A 21806-nucleotide genomic window follows, 5' to 3' on the forward strand; every position below is an offset into this window, starting at 1 on the left:
CCCCCCCCAAGCACCCACCACCACCTTACATGCGCCCATTGCCCCCCCCCCTCACACACACCCACAACCACCTTACATGCGCCTATTACCGCGCCCCTCACACACACACCCACCACCACCTTACATGCGCCCATTACCCCCTCCCTCCTCACGCACCCACCACCACCTTACATGCCCCCATTATCTCCCCCCACCCACACACCCACCACTACCTCACATGCGCCCGTCTTCCTAATTGGCAGCCAAATATACAGTGCCACATAGCATCCATAAAATAAAAGGGTTGTACCAGAATTTCAAGTTATCACCAGTATTGTGGATAGGGGAAGATTTAATGATTGGTGGGGGTCTCTCTTCTAAGACCCCCAGCAGTTCAAAGAACAGTGGTCCCCTTTCCCTCGTCCTCCTCACTCCAAGCTTGATGACCCCCACCATCACCACCCCACCGCGGTAAGTAAGAGAATGCATGGAGCAACTGTCTCGCAAGCGTGGTACCACTCCATTCATTTTTCATGGGACTGCAGAGATAATTGACTGGCAAGCACTCTGATATTTCCATCAGCCCCATTAAAATACATGAAGCGCCGACCGTATACTGTAATGTCATTGCAGGCAGGAGAAGCATCCCTGCAGTGATGAGAAGAGGTTGACATGGGACTTCCCCGTTGGTGGAGGTCTCAATGGTGAAATCCCCACCAATCAGCATGATATCCCCTATTCCATGGATAGGGGTAACTTGTAATTCAGGCACAATCCCTGTAATGTCTATTTGCCAATGGTGTAGCACAATGAAGGGGTTAAAGTGAATCTTTCAATCTGTTTATGTGCCTTTTGGGCAAGTTCATGTAGGATTTCATGTGCTTTTTCCTGAGAAGTGACTTCTGTCTGACCACTCTGCCTTAAAGGTCTTGAGAAGTGCAAAAATGCTCCTGCAGTGTTCTCTGAACCCCATATTGGACATATGGAACTCTACTGTGTCAATTACAATTGGGTTATCATTCACTTCCATGGCAAGTGCCCTTCTCCCCCTATTCCTCAGTTTGGCCAGGTGGCCAGCTCTAGGAAGGGTCTTGGGGGTTCTAAACTACTTCCAGTTAAGGGTCATGGAGACCGTTGTCTTGACCTTGAATGCTGCAACAATTTTTTGTAATGTTCCCAAGATTTGTGACTCAAAACATCCCTGCCACCGAGGTCTACAGATGTTTCGTTTGACTCAATGCCTTTTTTTTTTTTGCTTTCACATGTATTGCCAACCCTGGGACCTTGTAAAGATAGGTCTGTGCCTTTCCAAATCACGTGCAACCAAGTAGTAGAAACATCTTGAGGATGATCATTTGAAACAGGATGCACCTGAGTTCAACTTTGTGTCATAGCACAAGGGCCTGAACGTGGATGTGATATTTCGGCTTTTTTATTTTTAATAATTGTGCGCAAATTTCTTTAAAGCCGATTGCATTTGGGAAAAAAATCGGTTTTAAACTAAGAATAGTAAATAACAAAACTATGGAAATGAGGTCTGACTACTTTCTGAATTCGCTGTAACACATTTTTAGGGCAGTTCATAGTTGTTATTACTTTGCAGGAAGATATAACAAATATTCAAGGACTTTGCCCCAGACCCCCTGGGTCATTGATGGGGAGAGGAAGATGGAGTCTTCAGTGGAGGAATTGATAACAGAACAGCTTATGGCGGTATTTAAAGTGGACAGTAAGTATGCAATATCTCTTGTAGAATGGTTTTAATTACACTCCATTTTCAAGATAGGACGGAGCATGAGAACGTGTCTGTTTACACCAGAGACTGAAAACCCAACTAGACCAAATTTTGCTCACAGCTAACATGTGGATACAGTCTTATGCAATTTAGGTAATGCTCTGAGAGCTTAATATACACTCTCCTACCAAAAGTAATTGGACGCCTAAACAAGAATCTAAAGTAGTATTTATTTCCATATGTTAATACTTAGTGGGGCCTCATTTGATCCTAATGACATCCGTCATCTCTGCAGCATACTTTCTACTAATGTCTGATACACCTCAGATGGTATTTCCCTCCATTCATTCTGCAAACAACTGGGAAATTCTCTTAAAGAAGATGCATCGGGCCGTCTACAGTGGTGCAAAGAGCATCATCATGGCACAGTTGAGCAATGGAAGAACATTCTACAGAGGGACAAATTGTGCTACTCAATCTTCAGATCAGATGGAGGTACCTGGGTGTGGAGGATGTTGGGGACGCCTTTTGTCTGAGTGTGTTCTGCCAACAGTTAAGTATGGTGGAAGTTCTGTTATGGTCTGAGGATGTTTTATGTTACATGGTTATGGTCTGTTGTTTTTAGTGCAAGAACCATGAACATGGAGGTGTAGTTTGGCATTGGAGACAATAATGTGACAATACTCTGGGAACGGTCAGCAATATTTCCAAAAAGATAACACGCCTTGTCACAAATCTAACGCCTTTTTACATTGGTTTGAGGATATGGATGTTCCATGATGGGATTGGTCTACACAGTCATGACCTGAACAATATTGAACATCTTAATGATGACCTGGAATGTTGAGTCAGGAAATATGAACAGCGTCCAACTTGTTTGAGAGCACTCACCAGACATTTGCAGGATGAATGCAGGGAAATAACTGCAGAAGTGCATCCGATGTCATTAGGGCCAAAAGCGGCCCCACTAAGTATTAACATGTAAGTAAATACTACTTTTGATTCTTGCTCAGGTGTCCAATTACTTTCGGGAGGATGGACTATTAGCAGTACAAGGCTCTGGTCACATCTGTTGCAAATTCTGTCAATTTTGATGCCGAAAAACGCAGGGCTAGTTTTTCTGTCAAAACGACAGACACCTCAGTAGATCCTAACGGACCTCATTCTAAGTCATTGCCGTGCAACAGATCCGACACGGCATTTCTGTACAGTTCCTGTTACAATGAATAGGGGCTTTACAACAAGGATCTCTTAGTGGGCACAGAAGTCTTGGAAAATGAACACACGATTTGTGAGACTTCCTCTGCTTAACCACATGAGGTCTGGGCTGTAATTATTTTTAAAAAGGTTTACGTCGCCCATTGTAGAAAAAAAAAGTGTGGTATGATATTTTTTACTGCATGCTATTGTAAAGATTAGTTTAGTCTTTTTTTTCTTACAATATATGGGCCCAGTGGAGGCCAAAAGGGCTTTTTAAAAAAAAAATTCCGTTAGGTTAATATAACCCTGTAGATATGTTTAGAGAGATATTTCTAAAAACTGCAGATTCAGGGTAATACATAATGCGATTTCTCACTCTGATAACTCCGGCTCTGATACAGAAAACAGAAAATCTGCAAACAAAATTGAAATGTTTAAATTTCACTTGCACTTTTCTTTAATGGCTGTGAAACACTTCAAAGGTCAAGAAACGTACTAAATGTGGTTTGGAATACTATTAGGGTACAGGTTTTTTTTTATAATGGGGTGATTTATAGGGGGTTGCTCTTACACTGGCCCATTAAACCTACTTCAAAACTGAACCGGTTCCTGACGATCAATGCAATCGTCTTTCCCATAACGACGTATAGTTGCGAAAATTGGACGCTCAGGAAAACGGACAGAAGGAAAATTGATGCTTTTTAACTATGGTGCTGGAGGAGAATGCTACGGATACCTTGGACTGCCATGATAACTAACAAGGTCGTGTTAGATCGTATCAAACCGAAAATATCACTAGAGGGCAAAATCATCAAACAGCGGCTCTCTTTCTTTGGCCACGTGATGCGCACTAACTCACTGGAAACAGTACTGATGCTTGGCAAGGTCAGTGGAAAGAGAAGATCAGGACGACAAAGAACAAGATGGCTAGATACAGTCAAGGCTACCAAGAAGATGTCAATCGCGGGATTGAAAGAAGCCGTGAAAGACAGGAATGATTTACTTCAGTCCATTTAAAACTGACAGTCACAGGATTGATTGTAGATTGCTATTACCAATGTCTTAAACATCAACTCACTGCTTCACAGTCCATACATGCTCACTAATCTATATTCACATCATAGTCTAGAAATAAGGAAGAACCGCATCCTTTTTACAGTATATATTAATGCAGTGTCAAGGATAAGAAAATGCCATTGCCGTATATCATATAAGTGCTTTTCATGGGAACATGAATGGATTTTTATACCACTTTTTCTGTCTTTGTAAGGTTTTAACTTCTCATCTTCAGGAAGAGAGGATGTGGATGTCAGGACTCTTGGGAGAGGTTTGTAATAAGGTACATGCTCATGAAAAAGAACATCTATCACTTGTACTAAACTGAATCTGCAGAACTCTTCTGTCTTTCAGGAAGGCCGTTTGCAATTGAACTTGTAAATCCCCACAGAGTCCAGTTCACAAGACAAGACATGAAAGATCTTCAGGAGGTGATTGTGCTACAACCATTGTGCTTTGGGGCTTATTCTCCATGAGCCTTCATCACGGACTTAATTTATGTTCTCAGTGCTCTCAGAAAGTATTAGACCCCCTATGGCGCTGTAATAAGTCTACACATATACAGTATTTATGAATGACAACCACCATGGATTGCCATGGGAGTCATTTGTGACTCCTTCAGAAGTTCAAAGGCGATGCAGTAAAAAATCACAGCAGTTCTACACAGTTGAGTCACATTACTTTGACTACCATGCAATATCCAGAGTAACTGCAGTGTGACACACGGACAGCAACTAGATGGGCTGGAGGGACTCGGTAAGGTGCTGGTAGGTTGTTTCAGGTATCTAAAGCCATGTTGATTGCATTGCAGCCCACAGTTGCTGGAGGGTGCTTAGCGGAGGAACCATAGAGTGAACATGACGGCTGAGGTAGTCCCACAGATGCTCAATTGGGTTCAAGTCTGGGGAATTAGGGGGCCAGGGAAGTTTTGGTCATGCTCTTCCAACCAATATTGGACTTGCTAGAAGATCCCAACTGCCCCAGGCAAGACAAACCGCCGTGCATGGGTATACGAGATCAGCAAGGATGGATTCACAACCAAATTGATTCAGAGTGCCTTCCACATGGATGAGCGGCCCAGAGAATGCCATGAAAAAATTCCCCAGACCATAACGCTGCTGCCACCAGCTTGTGTTCTTCTAGCATTGGTAGCAGAGTGTTTTTTTTCTCTGATGTTTCTCACCTGACACATTAACGTCCATCCATTCAATAAAGCAGAAAACATGACCCATTGGAGAAGGCAACCGTTTGCCAATCAGTGGTGGTCCAATTATGATATTGCCATGCAAAATTAAGCCTTTTTCTTCCCATGCACCTTTGTTAGCATAGGTGCCATGACCACCCATCTGCTTCAGAGCCCCATACACAGTAGGGTTTGCAGAACTGTTGTTTTAGACACACATATGGTGGTCCACTGGTTCATGTTGAGCTTCTCCACTGTAGCGTATTGGTTAGCTCTCACCCACCCTTGTAGCTGACATTCACCTCTCACATGGTGCTCCACAGTTTCCACTGTTCTTCTCAACAGTGCCATTTGTCCTCTCGTGATACACTTTTACCACAGCAGCACATAAAAACTTCACAAACTGTGCTGTTTGACAGATACTGTAACCCTTGGCCCAAAAGTCAATAATCATCCATTTTTGCAAACTATGCCTTTTACCTATGATGGCAACAAGTGATATGTGATAAGATAGCCTATCACACACCTTATATACAAACCAAGTCAGCCAACAATATTTCACTTCCTTCATTACTATGCGCTGCCAATGTCAAAAGTAGGAGGTGGTCATAATAATGTGACCTAACTATGAAGTTGTATCCATATAATTATCCTCTTCACGAAATGTAGCTGTGCGCATCTTGATGGCCACCAGATTGCTTTGAAACAGTATTACCCAACTAAGAGTCACCTGTGTCTCTTGGGTCTGCTCCATATAGTTCTCCTGCTGTTGAGAGCATCAGATACTATAGTCAAAAGTATTACCTAGGATCTCCTTGAATTACTAAAACTTTGCATTATGGTCAAAACCACATCATTGTTTATCCTAGTGTTAACCACCAATCTAAAGAAAGGAGCAAAAATCTGTCTGTACAGATAAAGTGCTCACCTTGTTGGATTGTGCGAAATGAGAATAATACCACTACGTTTCTTTTCACATTTGTATCAGAGGCTCAGTTTAGCGCATCCGGCGCAGATCTGGCATAAAACGCCAAAAAAGTAATGCATGGAGGACTTTTTGTCTGGTAAAAATGCTAGACGGGTGCATTAAACGAACGAACACCATTATAGTCAACAGAGTCCATTAGGCACAGTTTGGTTCCTTTATGAGACGGATCTGTTCATTCAGGGAATTCCACTTTCCTGCTCCCATAACAGCAGAAAAATGGAATTCTTAGCGCATATGTGAAATTAGCCTAAAGGGTTTTAACATCATGGTGCTTCGCCTGCTTACTGGAGCCATGAAACCTGAAAAAAGGTGCCAGTCCCATAATGTGTAGTAGTAATAAGTGCATTAAATGACCCTCCGGTTTCAGTACAAAATTTTGGCCTGGAACTAGAAGGAGCAGTTATATTACCTGCTGTTGGTCTTTTGTGCTGAGTTCCATTTTCAGCTGTTCAAGATGGCTGACATAATTTTCAGGGAGAAAGGAAGGGGGTGGAGTAAACCCAAAGGAGGCTTGACACCCAGGTATATAACCAGGACTCAAACAGCCTTGAGAAGGGTTACAGAAAGCAGGTGGTAGAGGTGCTGCCAGCCAGGTAAACCCACCAATGGTAGGCAGACTAGGTATGCAGAAAACAAAGCTATTGCCTTGGCGCAACTCTCCAATAAACGTCATGAGACCATAGGATGAAATATCCAACTTCTCTTTTATTTAGTGAATTCAAAGCCAGCAAAAGATACATGGGAAGATGTAAGCCCCTTAATCAGTAATGCAGGAAGAAATTATTATATGGAAGGGTAGATGCAACACACGTTGTGTATATTGCAATGATGGAGGAGAGTTTAAGGGCCACCTGCAGACGGGCGGAAATTCCGCAGTGGGATTTCCCGTGGAATTTCCGCCCCTGGAAGCTGCCATAGGATTGCGTTAACAAACGCAATCCTATGCAGAAGGCCCACGATTTGGCCGCGTGAAATCTCACGTGGCAAACAAATCGCAGCATGCTCTATTTCTGTGCGGAGCTCGCAGAGCCCACACAGAAACGTCACTCGCCGGCTCCGCTCTGCACATGCGCCGGCTGCCCGTCAGGCGGCACATGAAAGAGCCAGGGCCGCGGGGGCAGGTGAGTGTCACGCTGCTCTCTGCAGACGCTCGGGTCGGGTCCCGCTGCGAGAATTCTCGCAGCCGGATCTGACCCGACCGTCTGCAGGCGGCCTAAAAAAGAGAGGAAAAACATTAGCCACCCCAAAATAATATAAAAATATGTAAATACATAGCAAACAACCATATTACATCGTATGATCGGATGGAGGATGGCAAAGCAAGAGGTAAAAAAACAATAAAATTGATCACGGTAACAAACAAAGTTGTTCAATCAAAGTAATATTCCATATACACGTTTGCATTCTATCTTTCTTTTACTGCATTGCATTATATTCATACATTAACGTGTATGTGAAATATTGCTTTGGTTGAATACCTTTGACTGTTACCATGCTGAATTTTATTGTTTTTTGACCTCTTGCTTTACATTCCTTCATCCGGTTTGTTTATTACATATAAAAAAAATTTTTTTGGTTCATGTTTCCCCTCTCATTTTTACACTCTTCTTCCTATTCGCAATATACACAACGTATGCTGCTTTTACCCTTTTATGTGTCAGTTTCTCCCTTCATGGCTGATGAAGGGCTTTACCCCAAAACACGTATCTTTTACTGGTTTTTAATTCACTAAATAAAAGAAGTTCGATATGTTACCCTCTTGTCTCATGACTCAGACTGGAGACTTGCGCCAAGACGCCATCTTTGTTGGCGCTATGTTTAGACTTCCTAATCCCCTACAGTGTATTGATCGTGTTCGACTACCAATGCACTCAACCTATTCTCTGATTGATCTCCCTTCCTTTTAATCTACTGTCCACTGCCTGTTGTCCTGTTATGTTATCTCTAGGACAAGTGTAAACAGGGGGTGAGTCATTTAAGTGTTTAGAAAGCAGAGGGGAGGAGTACAAGAGCAGCAGAGACTTGCACAGAGGTGCCTGTAGCTAATAGTAAGTGATTGTTTACTGTGTTTTAGCTATTGGAATCACATCTGCTCCAGTGTCCTCCCTGATAATGTGTCTCTATGGGTGTGTTACATACAGTTAAGGATGAGGATATGCACTTTTCTCTGTGTGCAGTGTATAGAAAACCTCAACACAGCAAACTCCTCCTACAAGCTCAGAGAGAACTAAAAATCAGATATCGTTGCATAAGGAAAAAATGGTGTTAAATACAGGTTAAAAACCATATAATGGCCAGATATAGTGTTCCTCTTACACACACGCCAACGTATTGTAAAACGTCATGTATGCTTTGAACACCTTCCTAATGAAATAGTTCCTGAGGTCAGCACTCTAAAATTCAGCGTATTACAAAGAGAGATACAGACTTCTACAAAAATGTTTGTTCAGTATTGCCTATTTCTTCATTTTTTTCACATTTCAGGAAATCAACAACAGTGACAAAATCAAAGTCCGGGACTTGCAGATTGTTTCGAGGTGAGAATTTGTATCGGAACGCCAGGCACCTTTTGTGATTTTGTATGCGTATACCATATTGAATAGGAATCTTGTGTCAGTACAGGAAGATAATGCAGAATGATCCATGATCATCAGAAACCATAGCTGCCATAATGCTGTTGATTCCAGGTGATGTTCATGACAAATCTGCCTCAAGAATGAGCATAGACAAGTGTATACAAGGGCTTTTCACTATTTAACCATTTGTCTCTCTAAATTGATTGTGTAATACATAGATGAACTATAATTGCAATGAATGCACATTTTTATTCAAGGGAGGCAGTAGCCTACATGAAAGAAGGGGAAGAGGAGAAGACTAAGTGCTACAGCGCACTGATCTGGACGGAAAAGCCTATAGGCAAAGAAGACATAGAATTTCTCAGTGACATCAAGGTTTGTTAGTATTAGTATCACTGGTATTGTGTCATAGCTGTAGATGCCTTACTTGGAATACAAACGTGTTTAATTGTTCTGCAGTGCCTGGGCATATCTAGAAGCTGTTGGTGCAAAGCAGCACTGGAACTTGCATACAGAATCCCCATATTTTGAGTGCATTGTCTTTGTCTGATCAGGATGCGACCCCATTATGTGTTTGCTTCTGGCACATTCATTCCGCTCTATTGTAAATTAAATTCACAGAGATAGTATGAATTAAAAATAACTTTAATTGCTTAGGCCCCCTGTCCACAATCGTGTATTGGCCGGCGGATCACACAGGCTTAAGCAGGCTGAAGCTTTTCATAGTGTTGCTATGGAAAGCGCCGGCCGCGTGTCCACGAGCGGAGAATCATTGTGATTCTCCGCTCGCGGTGGGCAATTCGAAGCATGCAACGAATTGCCCCGATTCTTCGCGGTCAGCCTATCTATTAGATTAGGCTGACCGGTGGAGATTCGTGTGCGGCTCCTGCTCCCGTGGCGGAGATCTGCCACAGGACTTAGCAACACCCGTGGACAGGGGGCCTTAGTCATTAAAATGATAATATGAGAACTCAGCATCTCCTTTATTTAACCATCAGGATACAAGTAGCATAAAGTTCTGACCATGCGTAACAATAATTATCAATATGCCAAAATTAACATTCAAATAGATCGCCCACTATAATCTTTTGTAACCATCTATTAGTATCTTATGGTGGATACAATGTGCCACTAAATGTATATAAAAAAAATTGGTATAGGTTATTGGCCCAATGCGTTTCTGCTGCCGACATAGTTTCCTCAGGAGGAAGCCTGTTACGGCACGTTTGCCTTACTATGCTGACCTTAACTAGGAGGGGCTCCGCCTCCCCATTGATGCCAGTCCAACACTAGCCAATCAGAAGACTAGACATCATACTGGGATTTCGGTCACATGTCTTTGATGTCAGATTTTCATTGTTTGGCCTGAGGAGAGCTCCGCCTTTCTGTTACCATGGTTATCAGGATACTATTGTGTTCCTGTGCATATAGTTAGTTTCCCATTGAATCCTCATGTTAATGACCTTATTTATCTATTAGAGCAGTGGTAAGCTAATGTGTTAATACGGGACACCAATATATGGATTATCAAGCCAGTACATGATGCCTGTATATGGCTATATCATATATGCTAACGAATGCCCAAACCTTAGATTGTATATGGATTGTAGTTGAATACAGTTACATCGGTATGTTATAAAGACATTATATTTTGACAATTAAATGAAGCATGTGTATGACTGTATCTCATACAAATATAACTTGCGATATATACAATCATGTTATGTGCGGCGGTGTGGAAATATTAGGAGCTGACCTTACCTTACTTATGCTTAGTGTCACCCTCCATTAAAACCATGCAAATTTCAGCCGTTTACCCCTAGCAATGGTTGCGCTACCTTATTTGGTTATTCTCTGTTCTTGGAAAAAGACTCATATAAACCTATGAATAAAGTCCCTTCTGTTATGCACAGGGTAAGAACTTGATCATACTGAGCAGTTTCCAAGTCTTCCATTCAAATGAGGACATTGCATATTAACCCTTTCCAATCCACTGTCTGACGTCTGAAGACATTCTGATTGAAGGCTGTACAGCGCCGATGTCAGACGACGTCCGGCAGGGTATTCTTACTGTAAATTACTGGCCGCTCTTTTGTCGGGGGCCTCTCCAGTATGTCACATACTGCAGTACTGACTCTAGCCAGCAGATGGTGGCATTGTATAATGGCAGAAAGAGAAAGCTCCCTAGAAAACCCTGAATCCAAAATTGGATTGCAAAGGGTTAATGGCTCTTAAATAAAACCAAAATGTTTCACAGAATATAAAAACGTCTTTCTTAGTATTAGCAAAATCAATAATAAACTCAATTGATTTGTTGTTTGTATTGGATAATGTGATGCAGCAATAAATTCAGTTTTGTATATGTTCCCCTGTGGAAACTATGTCGGTAGTGGAAACGCGCTGGGTCAATAAACCATATCTATTTTGTTATACATTTATTGGTACAATGTTTGCACAATAAGATAATAATAGATGGACTTTAGTGGGTGAGGTAGTTGAATGTTAATTTTGGCACATTGACAACTGTAATGCATGGTCAGAACTTTAGGCTTCTTGTAGCCTGACGGTTAAATAAAATACAGTGAGTCTGATATTAGCATTTTAATGAGTAAACAATTATAGTTATTTCTAATTCGTACTATCTCAGTAAATTGGATTAAGGCCCATTTACACAGTCTGATGATCACTCAAATGACAGTTTGTGGGACAGCTTTGAGCGATCATTTTGCATAAACTATTAAGTCGCTACTCAGCTACTTAAGAGCAATTAAGTGTGCAAATGAAGCCTTAGCTGAATGCAGTTAATAGCCCGAGGGCTATTATCTGTGCTCAGATCCTTTGTTCTCCAGTGGGAAACAATCCTATCAGCACTCCCAGTGGAGAACTGCTGATAAGACTGACTGACGATTTTTAGGTTGGACTGAATTTAACGATCAGCTAGCAGTGCACGAAAAGTGCATGATGGGCGCACATTTAAGGCCCATTTACACGAGCTGATGATCACTAAAAAAATCGCTAATCGGTGATCGTTTTAGCGATAATTGGTGCGTGTAAATGTGCGCCCATCATGCACTTTTCGGGCACTGCTAGCTGATCGTTAAATTCAGTCCAACCTAAAAATCGTCCTTCAGCCTTATCAGAAGTTCTCCACGGGGAGTGCGGATAGCATTGTTTCCCTGTGGAGAACAAAGGATCTGAGCGCAGATAATAGCCCTTGGGCTATTAACTGCAGTCAGGGAAGGCTTCATTTGCACACTTAATTGGTACTTAAGTCGCTACTTAATGGTTTATGCAAAATAATCGCTCAAATTTGTCACTCAAACTATCCTTTGAGCGATCTTCTGCTGGTGTAAATGGGCCTTTATACGCAACAATTACCACTAAAACGATTGCCTTTTAGCGATGTTTTTTTTTTTTAAAGCGATCATCAGCTGGTGTAAATGGGCCTTTAGTCATTCTAATATTTTCAGTGATTTGTATTGTTAATTAAGTAACTTTGCTTTAAGTTCCTACATATTCTAATTATCAGTACTGTGTTATATATAATGTGTTGTCTGGGATGTCTCTTACAGGAATTGAAAATCATACAAAAAACTCCTCTCCGCGTCCTCCACAGGCGACCCCTGGCTTCACGGTCTAGAATAATTCACACTATGAAAGCAGAATACGTGGATGAACACCATTTTCGCCTGTATTTAAAGACACAAGCCGGGACGTATCCTTTCTCAACCATTACAGCAGCATTACAAATACGCAGAAGTTTTCTAATGTATGATTGATCACTTTTGTCAGGTCAGATCTGTTGCTTTTCTCAAAAGTTAGAGGAATCCAGGATTAAATTCCAGATACTTATTTATCATATTGATGGGAAGTCGAGAAACACTTTGTGTCTTTGTTAATAGAATATAGAGAAGGTTCAGGCCCGGGATCCTCCCTCAATTGCTATTTCCAGAGAATACTAGAGAACACAGCACAAATGAAGTCTAAAGCGTACAAAGTATTTTTTATATTTGTTTTATACACACTATGGAATTAGGCTGCTTGTGGGGCAGAGCGCTAAGGCAGCCACAATATATCTGATGAGTAGGGTTGAAAACAGACAGAAGTCCAACTTTTCAATCTGTCCTACGGTGTTGTTCAAAAGGAACTCATAGAATGTTTAAGGCAAGTTTCCTTAGCTTGAGGAAAATTCATTTTCTACTTCAAATCTTTGCAAATAGTATAATCCCTGGATCACCAACTCTTCTCCAGCTATCTAGTGTCTAGAACATGTAATATTAGTACACTCAAGAAAGGCGTCCAGGCCCCTCATGAACTCTTAGTGAGTTCGCCATCACTAGTCAGAGAGTTCCATAGTCTCACTGCTCTTTCAATTTCTTTCCTCTAGATGTAGACGATGCCCCCTCATTACAGTCACGGTCCTTTGTATAAGTAGATCATGGGGGAGATATTTGTATTGACCTATATTTATATATGGTAAGAGATTTTTATTTTTTCTTTAAACTTGATCATTCTAGTTTTTAGAATGTTTCTGAGTCCTGTAGTCCAGCCACTCTATGCACACTACTGCTCTATTCATTTCAAAGATACTACCAGAGAGGGCAAAGTTCAAGCACTGTGCATTGCACATTTATTTGGGGATCTTCGTGATCGGTGGGGGTCCCAGTGATTAGACCCGCACTGTACAGAAACTTAACTTTCAATGTTAGCACCACCCCTTTAACATTTTACTTTTCAAATGTTTGCCTGCTGATTCTTCAGACATCCAAAAGGATGAAGGGTTCATGAAGTAGAAGAACTTATGGACATTATCCTACTAAAAGTAATTAAACACCTGTGCAAGTATTAAAATGAGTATTTGTTTATTACTTAGTGGGACCTGCTTTGGCCGTAATGATATTGAATACTCTCCATTGCATACTTTCTACTAACGCCACATATGCTTCAGGTGACATTTCCCTACCTTCATCTTGTAAGCATCTCGCAGGTTCTCTCAAAGAAGATGGACAGTGTTCATCATTCCTGACCCGACATTTCAGTGCAACCCAAAGATATTCAGTAGGGCTTAGGTCGTGACTCTGTGCAGGCAGTCCAATCGTGGAACATCATACCCTCAAACCAACATATAACAGTGTTGGATTTGTGACAAGGCACGTTGTCTTGTTGGAAGTATTGCTGACCATTCCCAGAGTAGTACCACATTGTCAGCAGCATGTTATTGTCTAGAATGCCAAGGTACACCTCCATGTTCATGATTCTTGTCACTACAACCAATGGACAAAGACCGTACCACATTAAACATCCCCAAACCATAACAGAACCTCCGCCATAATTAACTGTTGGTACAACACGCTCAGCCAAAAAGCATTCCCCAGGCTCCTCCACAGCCAAGTATCTGCATCTGATTGGAAGATGGAGGAGCGTGATTCGTCACTCCATAGTGTGTTTTTCCATTGCTCAACTATCCAATAATGACACTTCTTCCATCATTGAACATGGAGCGGTGCATTGTGCTTCGTGATGGATGGTTTGTGTTCATAACCCATATATCCAAGAGGGTTGACTTCCTTCACAAACTACGGCTGACACCTCCAAGGGTCGGCATCTTATGTAGCATAGTTTAGGACACATGACATGCTAATAAGACACAATACTCTACTGATAGGGGTGTCCAAATACTTTTAGTACGATAGTGTTATGTGTTTTGGTCAGAGTGGTGAAAACCTTTAAAAAAGTGCATGTGTTTGTGTGTGTATGTAATATACACACTTGACAAAACTTGATTTTGTCACATTGTTAGAGAACATTTCCTACTTCTCCAAAAAATGTGGAAGCATACACCGTATATAAAGTGCATGTTTCCTTTACGAAATATAACAACGTGCCGCCAGCACATATACTCACAAGTAACTTGACAGGAGTACAATGGGACATGCAAACCCGTAGATTTCCCATGTTACGGGAACCTTTTTCGTGTCATAAGCATCAGTTCTTTTGTGTGTGATGAGTCCCCTCTTCTGTCTTGTATTTTTGCTCACAGTCTACATGGTTGGATGTAAGGTGATGTGCTGCTCACAAAAAGACCATAGGAACCTGCGAGTCACGTAGGACACACTTCCGTCATGCTTCAGCTGCACGTCAATAAAATTGAATGGAAATTGCACACTATTGAAGAGGTAGCCGAGGCCTTAGTATGACATGAATAAATACTAATTTTACATTTACAGAAGGAAGAAGTCAACAGTAAATGTAGAAAAGGGAAGGTGAACTGAGAGGACAGTGTTGATGAGACAATAGTATTTCAGGAATAACGAGGTAAACTACAATGGACATTCCGATGTGGGAAAAAACAGTGCAAAAATAACATGTTAAAGTTTAGTGGGCATTCCAGAAGACTGATGTCAGAGATATGAGCTCAACCAACCAAGCTTTTGATATAGTAGCACATGAACATGCATTTTTTCTCCTTTTCCCCTCAGCAGAACAGAGGTCATAATGATATACCTCCAAGCTCATTGTTACTTGATTAGTACAAACTTGCCTACAGGACTTCACCAGAGCAGCACCCATCCTCTGGAACGTTCTACCCCAAGGTATCTAGGCAATTCCCGATGTACGAAATTTCAGACGCGCCTTAAAAACGCACCTCTTTAGGAAGGCATACCAAATTTCCTGACCTAGTCCCCCGCCCCTCCCTATGGCTCAACACGCCTTCCACCCAGCCTATCACATACGACCTCTACCCCTGTACCTCCTTACCGCCCCACCCCGTTTGCTTTCTTATAACTGATTTCCACATGAAATCCCCTACTGCCTGTGTTCCCCATGCTTCACTCACCCCCCCTCTTTGTACCTCCTGTACCACCCCCACCCAAACTGATTGTATCTCACATTGTAATTGTTTTACTGTTTGCAATTCTCCCATGCTTGAAAGCGCTGCGGAGTAAGTTGGCGCTATACAAATGAAGATTATTATTATTATTATTAGTAGTAGTAGTAATAACCCTTAAAGGGGTGGTCTTATGAAGGCAACCCTTGTCCATATGCCCGATTAGGGCATATGAATATCATAGTGAGGAGTCCCATGCTCCAGAGTAGAAAGCCTACAGTGGTCGACTTGAGCCATCCAGGTATTACAGTAGATAGCGATTCATCTGGATGGCCGCCATATAATACAGCGACATCTGTATTACAATCTGAAAGGTATTTTCTCCATATGAGACATCATATTTAACAAAATTTCCTTGTTTAGACATTGACAACCAACATGGCTGCTCTTCTGTTGTCATCATTTTTGCATAAAATGTTTGAATGCAAGACTTAGCTTAAAATCATTGATTCTAATTTTTGGATAATGGTAAGTACGTGCCACAAATTAAAGAGGAAAGTAGAAGCAATACTGATTAGCAACTACATATATTGTCTAAACAGATTGAAAGAGAAGTCTCCAGTGAGGTAGTAGTGGAATGTAAATGATCCGCTCATTTTACACGCCGCATGATGTGTAAGGAGGAAAAGTATGTCAAGTTGAGCCAAATATACTGTATTCAACCACTTGTCCCTTTTTCGTTGATTTGTACATTAACGCACTTAGGACAGAATTAATAAATCTGCACCGTGTTTCTAATGACAGCCCTGTAGGTATAAACACAACTCCATTCTTCAAAGTTTTACTTCCTTAACAGTTATGCAGTTATATCAAAGAGTTTGCACATGGTGACTTTGGGAGAACCGTTCCAAATATAAGCTCCATGTTGAAAACTACAGCTGATATTCTTGAGCTGGATGTAGAGGTTAGTACTGGAATCTGTGTATCAGTGTCTAAGATTGGGAAGTAAGTTGTGAGTCCTACAGGGAAAAGGAGTGAATATGTATGAGCTAATCACCTGCTGGTATATGTGGATGTACAGATAATAATTGCATTAGTGTGCAAGGGTTTGGGGGACATAGTGGGATGGGGGGGGGGGGGTTGAGTTCTGAGGGGGAATGTAGAAGAGGGGTAAACAGAAAATTATTGGATTAGGGAATCTGATAGGCTTCTCTAAAGCAATGTGTTTTAGGGCATGCTTAAAATTGTGGGAGGTGGGGATTAACCTGATTGCATGGGGTAGCATATTCTAGAGACCTGGTGCAGTTTAGGAAATATCTTGGGGACTGGCATGGGGGGGGGCAGATTAAGGAGGAATTTAGTGTAAGCTCATTAGCAGATAAGAGCATGGGTAGGGTTGTAGACAGAGATGAGGGAGGAGATGTAGAGCGGTGCTGCACTGTAAGGAGCTTTATGGATGGGAATGATACGTTTGAATTGTATTCTATAGTGGATGGGTCACCAGCACAGGGTGGTAGCACCAGCTCATTCACTATCTTTCCACTGAGCTATTACAGGGCATTCTATGATAGTGCCAGGGGATGGTGGAGGAGATCAGTAGGACAGAAAGTAGAGAAAGTTACCATTACAGAGGGCTGTAATTCACTCTGGGTGAATTTTCTGCTTTAATCAGCAGTGAGGGGAAAGTGATTAGCAGCTGCTCAGAGAGAAGGTTAGAGATAGCTGTGTAGTATTGAGTGGGTGTGGCTATGCTACACACCCTCTGGAAGAGGGGGTGGGGGGAGCTGAGCTTGTGCTCCTTTATGAGAGACAACAGCAGATCAGTGCTGAGAATGCCCCTGAGCCAAAATTTATATGTAGATTGACCTGCAAACCAACTATGAGACTTTATAAATGCCCAAGAAGGAGAACTCAATGAAAAACAAACAAGTGCATCATTTTTACTGCAAGAACTTTGTAAGATATGTACACTATATGAACAAAAGTATTTGGACACTGCAGAAACACTGCAGAAAATCAGCAAATATGAAAATACTGAGTTTGCTGGGATGGGCATGGGTAAAATAAAAAGCTGCTCATTTTGTAATAAGTATTCATTCATCCGATCGTGCACTGGTGACACAAACTGAAGCGACTGATACGACACCGCCACCCGCGCCCATCTTCACAACAATCTCTTCTCAAGGCTTTGCACGAGGAATGGCGAGCTATTCCTGCACAGAGAACTTGTGGAAAGTATGCCTCCACGTGTTGCCGCTGTAATACAAAAGGAGGGCCAACACGTTACTAAATAGAATAATAAAGCACTTTTTCTTAAAAACATGCAGTGTCCAAATACTTTTGTCCATACAGTGCATATATAACCTCTAGCTTGGCTATATAAATCTGGTTTTCAGAAAGTTCCCCCTAGTGGTTGCTGTAGTCAGACGGAATATGTTAATTTATCTAAATCAGGGGTGTCAAACTCATTTTCACCGAGGGCCACATCAGGCTTATGGTGACCTTCAAAGGGCCGATGGTAAGACAGTACAGTAAGGGCTGGTTCACACAAGTGTATTTGCGTACATAATATGCAGTGAATAGAAGCCATTGGTTTCACTGAGTTCATTCACATGATGTATGTTTTCAAACAGCATGACCTATTTTGTTGCGTACTACGCACCCCAATAGGCCATTAAAGTGAATGGGCCGCGCAAATACGTGATAAATGCGAAGGAAACCTGTATATTCACTGCATATTTGCGCACCATTTCAGTGGGCCCATCTGCGTTCTTTTTTGCGTGCTCAAATATGCAGGCATAGGCGATTTTCGATTGCGCAAATACGCAGCGTATTTGTGCGACCGAAATACGATTACTCCCGTGTGAACAAGCCCTAATAGTGACCCTGATAGTGGCCCCAGTGAAAATAGTGACTCTGATAGTGGCCCCAGTAAAAATAACGACCCCCACAGTGGTCCAATTAGTAATAATAACCCCCTCAGTAGTAATACCCCCATAGCAACATTAACCCCCCTCAGTAATAATAACAAGCCCTCCTTCAGTAATAATCACAAGCCCCCACCTCAGTAATAATAATAAGCCCTCCCTCAGTAGTAATAAGCAGCCCCTTCAGTAGTAATAAGCAGCCCTCCTCAGTAATAATAAGCAGCCCTCCTCAGTAATAATAATAAGCCCCACCTCAGTAATAATAGTTCCCCCCCCAACCCATATACTTACCTCCTCCTTGCTGTCAGTGCCGCTCCCCCTCTGCTCGTGCTGAGCCCAGATGCACACTGACATCAGTGTTCGCCGGGATCAGCGCTAACAGCATGATTACCAGCGGGGAGCCTAACCCCCCTCAGTAATAGGATTAGCCCCCCTCAGTAATAATAAGCCCCACCTCAGTAATAATAATAATAAGCCCCCCTCAGTAATAGTAATAATCCCCCTTCAGTAATAATAATAAGCCCCCCTCAGTAGTAATAATAAACCCCTCTCGGTAATAATAATAAGCCCCCCTCCGTAATAATAATAAGCCCCCTCCCTCAGTAATAATAGTTCCCCCCCCAACCCATATATTTACCTCCTCCTTGCTGTCAGCGCCGCTCCCCCCTCTGCTCACGCTGAGCCCGGATGCACACTGACGTCAGAGTGTGCGCCTGGCACGCTTCTTCTCCGAGTCCTCTCCTGCAGAACTGATGAGCAGGGGACTCAGAGGAGGAGGATCCCGGCTGCACACTGACGTCACAGTGTGCGCCGGGATCAGTGCTAACAGCATGATTACCAGCGGGGAGCTGTGGCACCCCAGATGGTAATCGCTGCAGTGGTGAGCGGTGTCGGCACGCCGTGGGCCACATAACATGAGGCAGCGGGCCGGATTCGGCCCGCGGGCCTTGTGTTTGACACATGTGATCTAAATGGTTGTGTGAGGACGAACAACAAAATTATGTTCATAATTGCAGAAACTCTTTAAAATATTTATATTTCTGCTCTCAACACCACAATTTTTCAGATTGACTTTAAATAGTTAAATCCATTTTCTTTTCCCTTTTTGTCTTTTTTCAGTCGGTTGATGTGGACTGGCCACCTGCTTTAGAAGACTGACGTTTTGCAAGCGTTTTTCCTTGGTGTTTGAAGGGTGATATGAATCTTGTGAACAGTGCCACAATACTGGACAAAACAATATTAACCCTTTTTCCTCTTCCAATCTTTAAGGTACCTGTCCTGCTGTTCTATGCCCCATGCAGCCAGGATGCATAACTACAGTCCTCACTATAATGGCAGATTGCGCTGCTAGTTAGAGGTAACCAGGAGCCGAAATGATCACCTCCTTCTCATAAAAAAAACGCTAAACACCATGCTCAAAGTGAGCACTCTGTTTAGTGCTTGGGCTCAAATGCTGAAGCTTCCTTCCTACATTCAGGCTGTTGCCATGAAAACGTGACTTCTTAATCATGTTATAGGCTTCAAATTGTCTCTGGATGCATCTCTTCCCTATGTCACAGTGTAACTATACTAATAATACACAGCTGTACTGTTCATGTCCTTTACCGAGCATGCTGAGTAGACCTCCACAGAGCAGGAAAAAAGGGAACACTTGACCATTCCTCCCTACAAATGTGTTTCAGTTCATCAGTATTTCTGGGATGTCTTGCATCCCAACGCTTTTCAGGTCATACCACAGCATCTCATGTGGAAATCAGCTGTAGTGTGTGAATAACAGATGGTTTTAGTGCTGTCTGGAGTTTTGGAGGACACGAGTCGTCTATGACCGTTTTGCTGTGGGACCTCTTTGAAAATAGACCGGCCGCACTGGTATGTCCGCCCCTGGAACAAAGGATTGCAATTTTTACTGTTTACCTTTTGGTTCTTACTCACCACTTTCAGGATTGCCTGTTGTTTGCTAAGAGAGATCTTAACGAGATGCCCACGTCTAGGGACAGTAGCAACAGTCTCAAATTCCCTGATTTGTAGTATGCTATAATACGGAGTAAATAGAAACCATTATTTCAAAAGGTTTAAATTACGTGATTTTGGGTGACTTGGAAAAAAAAAAAAGCAGCACGTTTTATTTTGGTTCATGTTATGGACCAAAACAGGCCATTGAAGTCAATAGGAATGCGCAAATATGCATGATACCAATTAGCTCTTGGATAAATCATTAAGGGCGCCTGCAGACGGGCGGGTTGGATTCCGCATGCGCGGCCCTGTGCCCGGCCAGTGACCCCCGTGTAACTGTCCGCAGTCTTCTGTTCTGTTTTCCGGTAGTGCCGGCTGGGGCACATGCGCAGTACAGTATAGGCCGCTCCATTGCTAGGCGATGACGTGGATCCCACGACCTTTCTGCAATGGTGATTCCATTGACTTCAGTGGAAGCCGTCTGCATGGAAGCCGCACAGAATCGCAGCATACTGCGATTTCTCCTCTGTGAGCGGAAAATCATAATCTATTCTGCTCGTGAACATAAAATTGCGTATTGCCATAGCATGCTTTGCCCGGTACTTGCTGCGAAATCCAAAGGCGGTCTCCTGCTCCAGATTCTGCAATGAAAATCTGCCCGTGTGCATGAGGCATAAGGTTCGTTAACTTTTTCTCCCTGAACTATGGATGTTTACTCAATAACAGACATGAACAATACAACTGTTGGTGTGTTATTAGTTTAGTTACATTGTGTTTGCTTATAATTAGGATTTAGAGAACAACCAGTCCATATTTTATTAGTAAATAATGCTAAAATTTAGGTAATTACAAAGGGTGCCAGAACATGCAGCATTTCGCCACCAGAAAAACCTAGGCTGGGCTCTGCTGCTTGCGGTCGGCACCTGGGCTTGTCATACTGTTTGAATTGAGAAGTTCATGTGCCAGCAGTAATCTGTGTTTACTGCATGTGTGTTGCAGTGAGGAAATGCTGCATGTGCTAGCATCTTAGGGCTATGTCTACATGGGATGGGTTTGCTGCGGAATGTCTGCTGTGGACATTCTGCAGAAAATCCACATTAAAAAAACGCACCATTTGGTACAGATTTTGACTCAGATTTTTCTGTAGAATTTAACCCCCTCATTATATGCAGTACTGTAAATGACATGCTGCAGATTTAAAATCCGCACCGCATGTCAATTTCTGCATGGGTTATGTGTAGATGGGATTCTGAAAATCTCATCCACTTTGCTGCTATTGTCAATGCTGCAGATTTTCTGCAAGGCGGATATGCACAGGAATTTGATGGCAAATCCGCCCTTTGTAAGCCTAAGGCCTCATGTCCACGGGGAAAATCAGTT

At 42.4% G+C, this 21806-nt stretch overlaps 1 protein-coding gene across 2 annotated transcripts in view; it reads left to right on the forward strand.

Annotated features, from left to right (window-relative positions):
- PUS10 (pseudouridine synthase 10) overlaps positions 1-21806 on the forward strand; it is a 105321-nt gene that overhangs the window by 52414 nt on the left and 31101 nt on the right. Inside the window, exons 11-18 of one of the 2 annotated variants that reach the window (XM_066595732.1) lie at positions 1583-1708; positions 4185-4241; positions 4325-4401; positions 8626-8678; positions 8975-9092; positions 12290-12432; positions 16411-16510; positions 19593-21772. In XM_066595732.1, coding sequence (XP_066451829.1) covers positions 1583-1708; positions 4185-4241; positions 4325-4401; positions 8626-8678; positions 8975-9092; positions 12290-12432; positions 16411-16510; positions 19593-19631 — 713 coding nt within the window. In that variant the 3' untranslated portion in view covers positions 19632-21772. The remainder of the gene's footprint in view (positions 1-1582; positions 1709-4184; positions 4242-4324; positions 4402-8625; positions 8679-8974; positions 9093-12289; positions 12433-16410; positions 16511-19592; positions 21773-21806) is intronic. The other variant, XM_066595733.1, reaches the window with a different exon arrangement.

This window comes from Eleutherodactylus coqui, chromosome 3, assembly GCF_035609145.1.
Source record: "Eleutherodactylus coqui strain aEleCoq1 chromosome 3, aEleCoq1.hap1, whole genome shotgun sequence".
NCBI classification, from domain to species: domain Eukaryota; kingdom Metazoa; phylum Chordata; class Amphibia; order Anura; family Eleutherodactylidae; genus Eleutherodactylus; species Eleutherodactylus coqui.